At 37.3% G+C, this 15,721-nt stretch overlaps 1 protein-coding gene across 2 annotated transcripts; it reads left to right on the forward strand.

Moving 5' to 3' along the window:
• Positions 1–7,390: 7,390 nt before the first annotated feature.
• On the forward strand, positions 7,391–14,854 carry hapln1a (hyaluronan and proteoglycan link protein 1a). 2 transcript variants are annotated; one of them, XM_026931441.3, is made up of 4 exons: positions 7,391–7,641; positions 10,981–11,316; positions 12,196–12,519; positions 13,273–14,854. In XM_026931441.3, exons 1-4 carry the CDS (start codon positions 7,578–7,580, stop codon positions 13,554–13,556), a joined length of 1,008 nt encoding a protein of 335 aa, XP_026787242.3. In that variant the 5' UTR covers positions 7,391–7,577; the 3' UTR covers positions 13,557–14,854. The 2 variants fall into 2 exon arrangements, with proteins under 2 accessions (XP_026787242.3, XP_026787243.3); XM_026931442.3 differs by having other exon boundaries at positions 7,392–7,641; positions 12,220–12,519.
• Positions 14,855–15,721: the final 867 nt, after the last annotated feature.

The following is a 15,721-nucleotide window of genomic DNA, read 5'->3' on the forward strand; positions in this document are numbered from 1 at the left end:
ATCAATGTTTTTCTGGCTATCAGATAACTACTCTTAATCTGCTAGATCTGTGGGAGAGGAATGTTCTGTTTCTTGTCCCATGGCAGTAAAGGATTTGTTCTCAGCTGTCTCAGTTATGAGCACTCTTATCAGACTGCATTAAGTTTTGTAACTATACAAACAATAATACAATCCAAAATTTGCTTAATTCCATGATCTGTTTATTTATTCATATTTTTAAGATTCCTGCATTAGGCAAGCAGTCTTTTAAGTTGTGTTGCTTTATTCACAGATGACATTAATATGAATTATTGAGAAATTAATGGAAAATTGGGACGGGCCTTGGACATCTTTTTCAGGTTTGGTGTTCAGCTCGGAAAAAGCAGATGGCTGTGCAAGCTTCACCCAAATTTTTGGCAAGCAACAGAGTTTGGTTAACTTGATATACTAGAGAAAAAACTCTCTCCAGGGAAAAATTAGTACTCCATCTTTCTCTTCTCATTGATGTACATTGTGCTTCAAGCCTGGTTCACTGTATACACCATGGGAACCAAATATATTATGGTTCACCATCTCCTGTAAGTCTCCTCATGAGGCCACTCCAGATGCTGCCCTTGGAGTATAGTTCATCTGGTTTGATATGATCCAGGGCTACACTGGTGCACATATTCTTTTCCATTTCTTCATTCCCAGGGCCATGTTTCAAGCAGGGTGTGGTATTTAAGAAGGTCTTAAAAGATGGGAAAGCACATTTTGCGTGATGATGGGCAAAGCATAACCTTTACTTAACACCCATCAAAGATCAAATAGAACTCTTGACTCAATCCAGGTGTCTTGACAAGGACAAGAAATAGGTTTTTAACAAAAGTCACTCATAAAAGTATCTATAAAAGCTTTAAAATAAAGGTGCTGATGTGGATTTTTCAAGAGCTACGTGATTCCACATGGGAAATATCTATATATTTTTAATGTATTGGCATATGAAGCTGTCATTTCATAGAAATATACTGTATGTTATCTTCCAACATGGAGATAATCAGGATAATAATAGAGACAAAAATTTTGTAAAACTACTTATGATAGCTTATGATGGTGGTACTTATGTTTCACTGTACTGCAGTTTTTACCAAAAGAAACCCAAGTCAGTGAATTGCAGAGTACATAATCATGAGGGCTATAGTTTAGTGTTCCACTAAAATCAACACATCACACTGGACACATTTCTTTTGTTTTTGGCAACCTTTGAGATATACAGCTGAGACTATCATCGAGAGAACCTCCCTACAGTGTTCTAGTGACCCTCTGCTCACTTTGCACTTTTGTTCTCCTATATCTGTCAAAATGATCACGACCTAGAAAAGACCTGCTAAGTGCAGCATTGGCTATATGACAAGTATATTGTCTAAGCCTATCCTAATTATTTGCATCCATCTATCCATCTATTGTGTAGTGTAGTATTTTTAGCTGTAGTCATTTTATAGGTGTCTCAAGTCAGCACTTTATGAGTGTTGTTTGAAACTAACCGGTTTCACTGAAACCTCTTTGGAAAGACACGCTGTATTTGTTCCAAATTGTTGATTGAATCATTTCCTCTGAATTAAGACAAAAGGAATTGTTTTACCAGTGCAAGTGGCAATCAATCATCTGTTCCATTATCACTAATTTAGCATGAGGCCTGACTGACACAGGCTTGCCATCAGTCCCTTAGCACCAAAAAGCTTGTTAAAAGGCATCTGCGGCAGTAAGTTGTGTTATATTGCAACCAAAATCCCAAAGCAAAGCCTCATGATTGACATCACTGCTTGTGTAAATGAGAACCAAGTGAGTGATCAGCTTCGTATGCATCCGTAACATTTTTTGAGATCTGAACAGTTTTCTGAGGACTTGACAAGAACTTTGCCAACAAATTAGTGACACGTATTGCATAAGTTAATGCTAAAAATGTATACTCCCTTCACAATTATGGCGATGGTTTTTGGGTTAAATTTGCACATAGCTGTTGCTCCAACACGCAGGCTCCTAAAGACCAGATGGATAGCCAGGAATAAAATCTAGTCAGCAGAGAGAAAGGGTTCGAATGGGAGTGTGGGTTGAGGCCATGACTGTCTGCAGTACCTTTACCCTGCTCTGGACTCATAAAACTAAAGTAGTTTATTCACATTGGTCTATGACATCCTTGCATTGTCGTTTTTTTTTTTGTTTTTTTTTTTTTTTTAATTGTCCCATTTGGGACCAAAAAAATAAGTCACCATCATGATTTGTGAAATGTGTTATATTTCACTAGTCAGAGGAGGGGAAGGTGGAGTTAGTGAGTCAGCAGAACTGAAAGTGTAGAAAGTTCTCATACTCTGGTTAAAGTGAGTATAATGGGAAAAAATGCAGATAGACATCTTTGTACCTTCCCAAAAGCAAGATCAGATTTGAAGTTATAAGCTTTCTTACAATTTTCCACAATTTCCACCTACCCCAGTCTCCATCTAATTATCAGATAACTATACTTAATCTGCTAGATCTGTAAGAGACAAATGGTATTTTTCTTGTCTCATGACAGAAAAAGATTTATCCTCAGATGTCTCCTTTAATGATCATGTACTCTTATGAAGTGGTATCAATGGCATAACTACAATATATAAACAATAACCGGCTCTAACGTCTAATTTCTTCAGATGTTTGTCCATACTGTATGTTTCAGATTGCAGCATTAGTCAAGCAGTCCATTGTATGCACAGGTAGTAGCATATAAAACAGTTTAAACTGCTGGGCTGGTTATGTAAGATTTTTAGCTGACTGGCCCTGTCCCAAGCCTTTGCTGGCGAGAAACAGTAAAGAGCCATATCCCTCTGCCAAAAGATGAGGAGCAGCACTTTCTGCCATGAGATGGAAAATAATATCCAGATGTTAATGTGCTCAATGTCCCAGATGCCTGGCTCTACCAGGGCCTGGCTTGGGGAAGGCCCTGGGTGAACTCCCAGAAACTCCCAGACTTTTACTACACATCAATATATTGGTCAGTCCCTTTGGAGACTGAGTCATGAATTAACTCGTTTGTATGTTTAAGCTCATATGACCCACCCATTAAATGACTCATGTTATGAGTGTGCAAAAGATGGCCTGTAGACTAAATAATGCTTGAAACATACCTGGCTTTACGTTTTAGGAGTTTTCCCTTTAACTGTCATGCCACTTCATGCTTTTAACCCTAGACTGTCTGAACTATTAGGCTATATTATTTTGCCATTATATGACCTTCTGTTAATTCTATGTATTAACCAGGTAAATGTGTGGTATAAAGTCCAAAATACTGGGTAATTAGTTTGGGCATAAAGATGATTATTGATTAGCAATAGTTCTAGCTAATTAGCAATAGTTCACAAAACTTACCAGTATATTTAAATGGTTTCATTAGTGACACTTATTTCACAACACTAAACATACTCAAAAAACTTTTCTACACAACAGGATAGATTTCTGAAGGACCAAAGAAAAACTTCACTATGTGCAAAAAATCTCAATTTTCTTTTACAGTTCATGTTCTGCTGTGCCTTCAATATATACTATATAGCCAGACGTTTTTCGACACCTGACAATCACACCCATAAGTGCTTTTTGAACGTCCCATTCCATATTTAGTTCCCATTTACTGTTATAATAACCTCCACTCAGTAGGCATTCCAATTCATCCCAAAGGAGTTCAGTGAGGTTGAGGTCAGGGATCTGTGAAGACCGCTCAAGTTCTTTCACTCCAACCTTGACAAACCATGACCTACAGTTCAATTCAATTCAATTCAATTTTATTTGTATAGCGCTTTTAACAATGGACATTGTCACAAAGCAGCTTTACAGAAATAATGTCTGGCTTGGGGAAGGCCCTGGGTGAACCTTGGGGAAGAACCTTGCGTTGTGCATGCTGGAACATGTATGGGCCCCTTAGTTCCAGTGAAGGGAAAATGTAATGCTACAGCATACAAAGACATCTTATTCAACTATGTGTGCTTCCAACTTTGTGGCAACAGTTTGTAGAAGAACCACACATGAGTGTGATGGTCAGGTGTCCACAAATATTTGGCCATATAGTGTAAGACTCGACAGCTATATATAATAATTACATTATATGATAAATGAAAGTTAATCTAATTCCAAAGCAATGTTCATTGTTCACAACTTTAGCAAAATGTTTAATAGTTCTGCAGTTATCAGCTAAAACAGAAGGTTTTAAGTTATGCTGACATAATGCACATAACTTGCTTGCTGAATACCCATTTACAGTACAATTTTAATTTGCATTCCATGTGGTACTAAACTGAAATTTAGTATGACTATAATTCTGCTTACCACATTACTTACCAACTTTTAAACCTTTAAGAAAGACATTATTTGGAAAAAAAAAAAAAAAAAAAAACTGAGCACACTATCACCATAGAGAAGCCTGGTGGTGTTACCATCATGTTGTGTTGCTTTTCATATGCAGGGACTGGGAAATGGTAAGGGTTGAGGACAAAATGGATGGAACCAAATACAGGGCAATCTGTTCCAACCTGTTCCGGTCTGCAGAATGGCCCAGTCAAGGCTCTCAAGTGGTGCAACAGAAAAGTGTTTGCCCTATCATTGGGAGATTGAGAGTTTCAATCTCAACAATGCCACAGCCATCTGTTATGCTGCCCTGTGATGCAGCTTGAGCAGCAGTTTGAAAAGATGCAGAGGTTGGTAGCTGTCGTGTGATAGGAAAGAGCTAGGTAGTGGGAAGCAATTGGCAAATAACCAAATTGGGGGAGAAAACAGGAATGGCCTAGTCGAAGCTCAGACCTCAATCTGATTGAGAATCTGTGGCGATGTTTGAAAATTGCTGTGTACTAAAGATCTCCATCCAGACTAACAGAGCTTGTTCAGTTTTGCCAAGAGGAATGGGTAAAAATATCCAGGTATACAAAGCTGATAAAGACAAATCTCAGAAGACTTGCAGCTACAATTGCAGGCAACAGTACTTCTACCAAGTAGTGGCCCAGGGGGTGAATACGTATACAACCCATGAATGTCCTTTTTTTTTTAAATTAATCTTTGTGTCACAATAAAAAAATTAATATTTTGCACCTTCAAATGTTAGACATTTTGGGAAATTCAAATGTCAATTTTGGGTAAAAATCCCAATTAAGTCTCTTTCAGTTCTAGGTTGTAACCCTACAAAATGTGGAAAAGCTCGAGAGGGGTAGAAACTTATGCAAAGTGCTATATAGATTTTCTACCACACAGCTAAAACTATCTGACATTTCAATACAATTTTGTTTCGTTTTCTTGATACCTACTTATCTTATACCCAAAATGATTATCTGGCACTTTGGAGTTTGTACCTCACACATAATACCTATTATACAGATTTTATAGAGAAAGAATTTTTTTTTATCTTCTCATTCTCCAAAAATTAAATAATGAAGTGCAGACTGTTTATAGATGCCATCTGGCTAAGTTCAACATGTAGCCTGGTTGTAATTTTTCATCTATAGTTTGGTTAAAACATAATTTTGTTGTTAGTGGTGACCATTTCAAGGCTGTATTCAGGGTAGTGAAGGAAACATGTTTCTGTGAGAAGAAATGCAGTGTGATACAGAGTTTGTAGCTTTATATGGTTATAACTGATTCTGGACTTCAGTGCAACAAGCAAGATACAAATGTTTTTAGTCAAATCTGCTGTATGTTGAATAAATGCCCTTATACTGTGGCTCGTAGTCACATGCTGTGTATATGCATACACTGAATTTCCTGCCTTTAATTTGGCTTGTATAAATGTTTGGGTTTGCTACAAAGAAAAATAATGAGACTCCCAGTAAGCCTGCTGACCCATTTTAACAGATAAGGGCCATAGACTTCACAGACACACTCTGCTTTATCTAGTGAACCAAGTTGTTTCCATTTCATGTTTATTGATAAGGGGGATTTTTTTGTTCATTGTGCTTTTTTTAACTATGGCACTAACAAGAGCTGTGTTGTCTCTTAAGCAGCATGCCTGCTATCTTGCCGTCATGTCATTCAAGTACTCCTTGGGGCTTTGAGTAAGTGGAAAAAGTCTTGCAAGCTAATATCTCAGACTATTTTTTTGTTCTCTTTATGACTGCAGGGAAAAACCATTTAATTTCCTAGCACTTTACAACTCATGAAAAAACAAAATGGGGAATTAATGCAATTTGCCCATGATGATCGTAGTGCATTTGGCTGTAGTTTTGAAGAAACATTAGACAGTTCCAAGTGTAATAAATCCTGCATGTTATAAGTCTGATGATTAACAGTAGTTGTATAACAGCAGTCCAGTGAGTAATGTGAGTAATCTGAAATGTGATTTCCACTCCTCTTTCAAACCTTTTCCATGTAATGAGTCAGTCTGTGCTACTAAGGTGGCGATTATGAGCTTGGATGTTAGTGCTCTTACTTTTGTATGGCAATAACTTTGTTGGACTTCCTCTGTATACACTGGAGCTCTATACTGTTGGAGGTTCCATCACAGTTTGGGTTTTTCTCTCTTAAAATCACTGACAGTTGACAGCTGTGTTAACAGCACCAAGAGCTTTTTAGACCATCTGTGGTGTACAGGCATCCAGCCCTGTTTTCTTGCCTGTCACTGTCCATGTAGATGGATGAAAAAAACATCCCTAGAGGACCACACACTTCCTTGCGCCTTGACATGCCTTCTCAATCTTAACAGGGGAAGGGATTCTTCCTATATTAGGACTTTGTGCAGTCAGATGGGCCCATTGCTCCATGGGCTTCCTTTATTTCCTTTTTTTTTTTGTACACTGGGGTATATGTTGAGTAAGGTAGTTCATAACTGAGAAGGGAACTAAGAAGATGGTGTGCTGGATGTATACACCAAGGGCCTGGTAGTTATTGATGTTTAAAATGACACTGTTGCACAGAAATGAAAATAAAAAGATCAATCATGTGGGTTACATTATATCTAATTCCTACAAGTGAGCTTCCCTATTAAAAAAAGTTTACAATATGCTGTAACATCTCCATTATCAACTTTATTCCATTATCATTGAAGCTTTTTTGCACATTTTAATTTGAGCTATAATAAGAATTATCATGGTACTGTCACCTTTGCATTTGAATCAACATATTTACTGCAAATATCTACTAGTTTTTAAGACGTAAATCAATCTATGGCGGTTAGTTGGGAACAGCCACACTTAAAACATAAATTAACTTCTATTTTAAATGTTGCTTTGTATGGTATTAATACAACACATTGTTGCATACATCCTAAACCATGCAGCAAATGGAGAAAGCAGAAATCATGTGTAAATTAGGGTGTAGAAGCTCTCTGTGCTAAAGTATAGGGTGATGGGCGCCTTGGTTTCTCCAACGGGAGGCGGAGTGATCTTAGCCAGCCCCCCGCTTAAATAAAAGGCTCTTGTTGCAACCACTGAGGACCCCAAACTTTTCAGTGGCACCTCAACTGTCTGCTGCCTACACCTCCTCACACCAACGAAGAAAGCAGAACAATTTTCTGGGCAGTATCCAGGGGTAGTCTACCTAAGTTTGAGCCAACATCCCCCTTTTTTGTTTCTCTAGTGCACAGGCCCAAAGACAAAGAAAAAAGAAAGAAGATGATAACCATAATTCCCTTGGCGTTAGTCTGGCTGAGCCTTGCCAACAACGCATATACAGCAGGTATGGCAAATCTGTGTTTTTCTGAGAATGAATGAATCTGCATGTGTGTCATTCTGTGTGAGTGTGTGTGTGAGTGTGTGTGTGTGTACACTGTGTTCTACTGGTGCAATAAAACTAAACAGTAACACAAAGTAGCACTGTGTAACATGATACAGTGACTGGAGTAAGAATTTAGGGGTCTATTAAGTTTAGCCATTCGTGGGACAACTAAAAACAATGTAAAGGTTTTTTTCTGTTTGTATTAATTTATATTCTCTTTCTTTCTGAAGCAATAACACTAACAAAGACACAATGGTCCTAGGAAGGGGGGAAGGGGGTGGCGAGCCAAAAAGTAACAGTTATATATGATAATACTGTGATTACTGTTATGACCCCTGTTATGAAAGCATATAACTTTATAATTTTAAGTTGTAAGATGTAACATAGTATAGTTTTATAATAGTGTTGCCAAATGTGAAATTTATAGTGACCTATTTTTAAGTGTCAGTCAGTGCATAATCAGTTATTTAAAGTTTCTTATAATATATGGCTGCCATTTTTGGAGTCAATGCATCATTAGTAGTTCTGCTGTACATTTTTCCTTCTATATATATTTTAGCTCACTCAGCATTAAGATCTGGGACTCCTTACATCAGAGCTATATGTATGCTATATGGCCATTCCACATGGTCTCAGAGCAGGGAGATTGCCAGATTCTGTGTTTTCACCCACGCCCCTTTGCAGACCCGCTATGTGTGGGTTTGACAGGCTGGGAGAGCAAGATGAACAGCTCCAGCATTTTGAGCCCCTTGCTGAACTCCGTCCAAATGCCTCTCCCTTTCCTTCTGAGGTAATGGTGTGTTAAGTAAGCAGACTGAATGGGCTCAGATTGGGTCTGGACTGTGGCCTGGTGAGCAAAGGAGAAGAGAGGAGAATAGAGGAGAGAAAGGAGGGAGTAGAGCTATTATGTGCCTTATTGCCTTAACGGACGGCGTGAGACAGGCCTGATTTATATGGGAGGAAAGGCATAATGCAGTCATTAGACTGCCATGGACCAGTAGGAATGTGTGTGAATGTGTCTATGAGAGAAAGAGAGAGAGGGAAAAGAGAGCTCTTGTGTTTCCATATATGTGAGGATCAAATTATTCCTTAAGAATATTTAACCCCGTAAACTCACAGAATCACAGTTGGCAGGTCCATACTTTCATTCCCCACTCTTGTAACTACATAATTTTCCCATTACTGTCCTTGTATTGACTGAATAATTCATAATACTTACTGAATACACTGAATAATAAGCTTAGACCAAAGGGGTCTATTGTTCCTCACATGGGTTATGGTTTTATAGCTAGGGTAGAGCACCTAGATTAGGTTACAGAGTTGAGGATTTAAAAAAAAAACTTTCTGAGGCTGTGAATGCACATTGTGAATCTATATTTATATATAAAGGTTATGAAGCCTGTGTTGAGTTCTGATTACTCTCCAAAGATGTGCAAAATAGTGCCTGAATTTTTTTAAATTAATCTTTGAGGGAGTGTCAAATATACACACATGTATCCACAGCTGCATGCCACAACCAATTAGACCCCATGGATATATAAGAACTGTAGTTAAAAGATGAGGAATATAAGGGGGCTTCCTAGGAGTGCCCTGGTTATATCCAAAGCCCAGAAGTCTGCCATTACAACAGATGTAAAAATTCTGCAGACAGATGCAGAACAAATTACCACACTGGATCACTGTGTTAACATAAATTTATAGCACTTCCTCTTTCCCAACTCAAAGAGACAGCTGGTTCTAGTCTCTCAGTTATATAACGTTGTGTGACAATGATTGTCTTTCATTGTAAAATCACAGAATTTCTTAGCTGCCCTGTATTTTATCACTATTAATGCCTGGCCATTTTAATTTAATTTTAATTTCATCTAATGTTACTTGATAATTACTCATCGAACCTTAAGCCAACAAAGATCCTTGTATAAATAAGCTACCCTGCAATATATGAGAACTCTACACTAGGGAAAGAAACACACACACAGTGCCAAACAGTTAATTAACATCCCTTGCAGCCACTGAGTGTTCTTTTGTTGCTGTGGGAGAAGACCATGGCAGGACACATTGAATGTCTGCATTCTTACAGTTTCTCAACTGTAGTCAAGGGCTGGGAAGAGTTTATATTTGAGTCAGGAATGGGCAGCCGGCCAGCAGTGAAATGCAAAGCACAATAACTGAGACTAAACAGTAAAAGGTACCACAGAAACCATATCAATTAAATTTGCAATGATTATTATAAGGTAAAACTTCTATTTGAAAACAAACTGAACATGATGGTTCAACTGAGAGTCCCAATACGTATCTCCTACATTGAGTTCCTAGGCCTCATTAGCCAGAGTTTTGATCTTCTTGGCTGCTTTTAATGAGATATGGTGTAAGCCACTCCCTGTAAATTACCTCTACTTCACAGTTGATAATCAAATACAACTGGTGACTTGTCTAGATGTCTAGAGCTTTTCAACATTTCCATTCTGCCAGACAATTGTAAGCTGTTACAAACCGATGTGTGTGGCACCCAAATCAGAATATATGGTTGAAAATTTGCTGCCATGATCAACAGAGAGCCTGCCCAGACATTTGATGACATTTATGTCAGTTGCCTCCCCATTTTATACCTTCAGCTTCGGCTCGCTGTCCACTGAGTTCCATTTTATTATGCTTTGGACAAAGTACAGTCACTGCCTCATTGGTTTACCAGGAGCAGAAGTGTTATTACTCATCATTTGCGAACTGCTTGATGCATTCAGCCTGTTTGATGAATGCTTTAGGGTGTAGGATAATGTTGAAAAAAAAAGAGGACGCTACTAATAGAAGATGGTCGACGGAGGAAGACAAAAGCTAGCACTGATTTTGTTATCCACTGCAGCACATGTGGGAAAGATTTTACTGGAATGTTTCAGGAATTATGGTTTTATTGTGGTAGGTAGGAAGTCTGTGAATAATAATTTCTCAGGGTTGAAAGTTCAAAGGGATTGAGAAAATCTTAGAAAGATGGCAAAATCTGTCAAATGTGCCAAGAATATAAAGTGAACATTGGGGGAACATGGATTTGATATTGGTTTAGATAGCTGAGGGCATTATTCAGTTTAAATGATGTCAGATGATCCTGAACTATAGCACACACAAAGACCACAGCTATCACCTGGATCACTTTTGCACTACAATCTAGGTAGATCATTTCCTTACATAGAAGTTTAGTGCATTTTCAGTTGGAAAATATCAGCTTGATAATTATCAAGTCGTATGTAGATGATATTTTGGTATTTTGGATAAACATCGAGGGCATCTTTATTTGTCTCTTTTCAGAGAGTCGCCTTCAGATCTTTGCCAATCCAGGTGAGAATGTTAGCTTGCCCTGCCAACTGAACCGTTCTGATGGCTTCACTTTTGGTGGGATCGGAAACAGGATCAAGTGGACCAAGCTTGAAGATGATAACAGCGAAACTGACGTGCTGCTTTCTATGGGTTTCCACAAGATCACACATGGACGTTTCCAAAACCATGCTCATCTGCAGGAGGCTGATGAAAATGATGCCACCCTGATTATTACCAACCTCGACCTGGATGACTTTGGCACATACAAGTGCGAGCTCATCAGTGGCATGGATGACATCACTGTGGAGATGGAGCTTCGAATGGGTGGTAATTAAATTTGTCAAATTTCATTTAATGTAATATAATAATCTGATTATGTGTAACTTAATGAATATTACTCTTCATTTTTAAGTATAAAAAAATATATTTTTTGCACTGCTATAAAACCAATTACCAATAACCAATTTTTACATTAAACACTTTACACACACACACACACACACATATATATATATATATATATATATATATATATATATATATATATATATATATAGAGAGAGAGAGAGAGAGAGAGAGAGAAAGAGATAGTTTATATATTAATATATAGCTTATATATTAAGCTCTAGTCATTTTCAATGCTCAACTTTCATCCCTTTTAGTCCACAGAAAGATATTTATTTAAAATTACTGTACATGCTGAAAATTGAAAATTAGTTCTTACCTTTGGCAAAGGCTGTCCTTGCACACGTGGCATCAGGGTAGTGAATAGAATGTCTTCAAATTAGAGACCGAGCTGTAATGAGAACAGGCTGCCACAAATGGATGTACTGTAGATAGCGTTGGAATAGAGATGGAAACAATGAAAGGCCTTCAGGTCTGCAAGTAATTTTTTCTGCATTAAAGCTCAAATAGTCTAGCCCAAGGACTAAAAGGAGAGAAGAAATAAGTATCTGACAATCTGGTGGTATAGTCATTGTTTACAGCATTGATATGAAAAAAAAAAAGATCTTGCATATTCACCAGACTCATGATTACTACACATGGTAAATTAATGTAAAAAAAAAATGGCAGGGTGAATCAGTTTTTATGTTAAACATTGAATCAAAGCAGTCTGACTTGCATAAAATAACTGGATTTTGTCATATTTTTAGACTTTTAAATCCAAATACATCTGATTTTAAATTGAGTTGAACCTTTCTTTAGGAGAAGCATCACTCTCTTTCGCAGGGGTTGTATTCCCATACTCGCCACGCTTTGGCCGTTACAACCTGAACTTCCATGATGCTGAGGCAGCCTGCTTGGGGCAGGATGCTGTGGTGGCATCATTCGAGCAGCTCTACAAGGCCTGGAAAGGTGGGATGGACTGGTGCAACGCTGGCTGGCTGCGTGATGGAACCGTACAGTACCCCATCACCAAACCCAGACAGCCATGTGGGGGCAATGCAGCTCCTGGACTCAGGAGTTACGGCCGTCGTAACAAGACCACCAACCGCTTTGATGTTTTCTGCTACACCACCGGATACAATGGTGCTTGAAGCCTGCTATCCTCTTAATTCTAAATTTTATACTTTAATTTCCTTTTCGTTGAAATGGTTACAAGCAAGGGGTGGGGTTAGCAATCACCGATTTTCATAAAACTTTATTCATACCAAATCTGAAAAAAAATAAATAAAATGCCCCGTCATATGACTTTTACCTAGCTAACCATAACACTTAATATTAAGATCCCCTTAGATTATTTAATGCATACATTAACATTAAGATAGCACAACATTTAGCATTAATTCATGGTAATTTTAACAAAATGAAAAACATTTGTTTGTTGTTTTTTAGAAATAATGTACCAAATAAGCCAAAACCTGCAATAACCAATATTTATCTATGAGGTAAAAAACAAAAAGTCCACAATGACCTGTATGAATTAATTTCATAATTAATATATTACTTTTCAGATTTTTGCATATTGCAGGACTGTTAAATTAAGATTTAAATGTAAACGAATACATACACTGTTAAAGTTATTTATGGTTTATTAAAGCATATAGCTTAGCAATGTTACCTAATGAAGAATGTTAGTTAAGGGAACCCTAATGTTAAGCCTTGTTATAGTATCTGTCTTGTTCACTGTTGATTTCTATTTGCCTTCTACTTCATTCTTACACTGTCATGTCTTTATTACTAGGTGCCATAATGTTGCATTTTTCCTTATAGGATTAAGAAAGAATCTGTATTAATATTCTATATGTATTCTATAATAGTCTACACTGTTCTGGTCCTCAGGAAATGTGTTCTTCGTGGATCAGAAACTGACCTTCCTTGAGGCTGTGCAGGCCTGTGAGGATGATGGAGCTGAGCTGGCAAAGGTAGGGCACATGTTTGCTGCCTGGAAGCTGCAGGGATATGACCGTTGTGATGCTGGCTGGCTGGCTGATGGTAGTGTGAGATACCCCATCTCCAAGCCCAGGATGAAGTGCAGCCCCACAGAAGCAGCCGTCCGTTCCGTTGGATTTCCCGAGAAGAAGCACAAGCTCTACGGTGCCTACTGCTTCAGAGCTCACCAGTAATTTGCTACACCTTCCCTAAGCTCACACACCAACCAAAGAGCTGTAACACACAAGCGTTGAAACATAAAACACGCAGAGTCAATTATCATGAGCATGCACAGAAACTGCAATCTTACATTTTAAAAGTATATACCGAAATTTTTGTACTATACATTCCAAATACACATTGCAAATGGTACAACAATTATTCATCATAAACATTTTTATTTTTTCTGTATTATTTTTTTATTATTATTATTAATATTGCACCATTCAGTCATGCCATTTTCAGCACATCAGTTGAATTTGTCAAGGGAATGTAATCTTTTTAAATAAATAAATAAATAAATAAGAACTTCCCAACACAATTTTGACACATCTGACGTGTCTCGTCAGAGCACTGGCCACTGCTTTTTTTTTAAACCTTTTTTCATTTTTACACACACACACACACACACACACACACATCCTTAAAATAAATGTAACGCTATGAAGCATGTCATGAATCATATCATGAAATGTAAAATGAATGTATATGACCCAGAGTGTCAGCAGCCTTGGTACCTACTTGTAACAAATACTTTCCATTAGTCTTCCTGCTTCTAAAATTTTTCCCTCTTTTCCCCAGAAAACAAATGGAACATAATGTCCTTGTTCTGTAATATGTGCTGAAGCACATTCTTCCTAGTCTTTATTGTTAAAGGAGATAATTGATAATACCATTTGCCTAAAAGGTGAGCTAAGGCAATAGTTTTGTTCAAATATTTTCTTCCCATGCACCAAATTTGTCCTATCTTATGATATCACAGCTAATACAATTTCTATCTAAAAAAACAAATATGACAAGCTGCTGGAGACGCAATGCATTTTTGGTCATTGCGGAAAGCTGCACATGCAGTTACATTTGACCCAGAGGCACATGAAATCTTTAATAGGACCCAGTTGCTTACTAGCGACTGCACCGTAAATGACTAATCTGAGCCTTGCACTTGCATAATTGAGTGCCAACAAAACATTGTGTCATTGGGTTGGGTTTATTAAAGAACACCAATTTCTCATATGTTTATGGAATAAGCTACAATGACTTGCCACTGAAAGCAGATGTAATATTCTGTATTTCTATAGACGTGGGTTTGTTTATGTGATTGGGAAGAAAACTCCACCTATTATTCCTCTTTGTACTGCAAAGCTACAATACAGACAAATAATGCTTCTTTTTATGCACAAAACATCATTCTTTTTTTTTTTCAACTTAAATACAGTGTATTGTTTTTACATCAAGTTTCGAAATGGAAAATAAAACCTCACAAAAATTGAAATGGCCTTTGAATTTATTATTTTCTCCATTAGTAAAGTGTGGTTGTAATTTTGCATGTAAGTGCAGTACTGTGCAGCATTTTCCATTATTTTTGTATTCCCGAGCTGCTCAGGAGTATTGACAACTTACAATTTATTATTATTTTTTTTATTTTAAATAAAATGTATAGTGCTTTTAACAATGGACATTGACACAAAGCAGCTTTACAGAAATCCAGACATAATTTTATCCCACCTTTTAAATCCAGCACCCAGTGACCCTCCCACACTGGGGCATAGCAAAACAGTCACCAATCTTTCATTTTATAGATTCATCACATGAATCATGTTTCATAAGCAGGGCATAAAGCCACAACATGGCCTTCTGTGGTTACAGTTTTAAATGAACTCAGGCATAAGAACAACCCTATCAGTTACAGCAAGAAGACATTTCATGCTTTTGTTCCCTTGTGTTAATAATTAAATGATGAAAGCCCTCTTCTGACTCATAGATGGAGCTGAGGTTCCTTGGCTGTTTGATCTGATCCTTTAATGCACCAATTTTCCAAGAGCGATTGAAAACTGGATATAACCTTTTCCTAATAGTGTTACATTTTCCAAAACATCAGGGCTGTTAAAGATAGTTTCTATGGACTTAGAGTAAATGAAATCTTAAAAATCTTTTCTCAGTAGTGTTCCATTTTCCAAAACATCAGGACTGTTTCTATGGCCTTAGAGTAAATCAAATTTAAAAATCTTTAAATCTTTAAATAAATAAATAAACATAGAGACTTCTATTAAAAGAAGGCCAATAGTTAGTTTGTTTCTTTCTTTTACTTTCTAAATGTACTAGATTAAATGCAACTCTTGTCCAACTGATGATAGCCAGG

The sequence above is a fragment of the Pangasianodon hypophthalmus genome, chromosome 24 (genome assembly GCF_027358585.1).
Source record: "Pangasianodon hypophthalmus isolate fPanHyp1 chromosome 24, fPanHyp1.pri, whole genome shotgun sequence".
Taxonomy (NCBI): domain Eukaryota; kingdom Metazoa; phylum Chordata; class Actinopteri; order Siluriformes; family Pangasiidae; genus Pangasianodon; species Pangasianodon hypophthalmus.

Coding starts and splice junctions, on each gene's coding strand:
- hapln1a (XM_026931441.3), top strand. CDS start 7,578: ATGATAACCATAATTCCCTTGGCGTTAGTCTGGCTGAGCCTTGCCAAC. Junction 11,317..12,195: donor GATGGAGCTTCGAATGGGTG/GTAATTAAATTT, acceptor ACCTTTCTTTAG/GAGAAGCATCACTCTCTTTC. Junction 12,520..13,272: donor CTACACCACCGGATACAATG/GTGCTTGAAGCC, acceptor TCTGGTCCTCAG/GAAATGTGTTCTTCGTGGAT.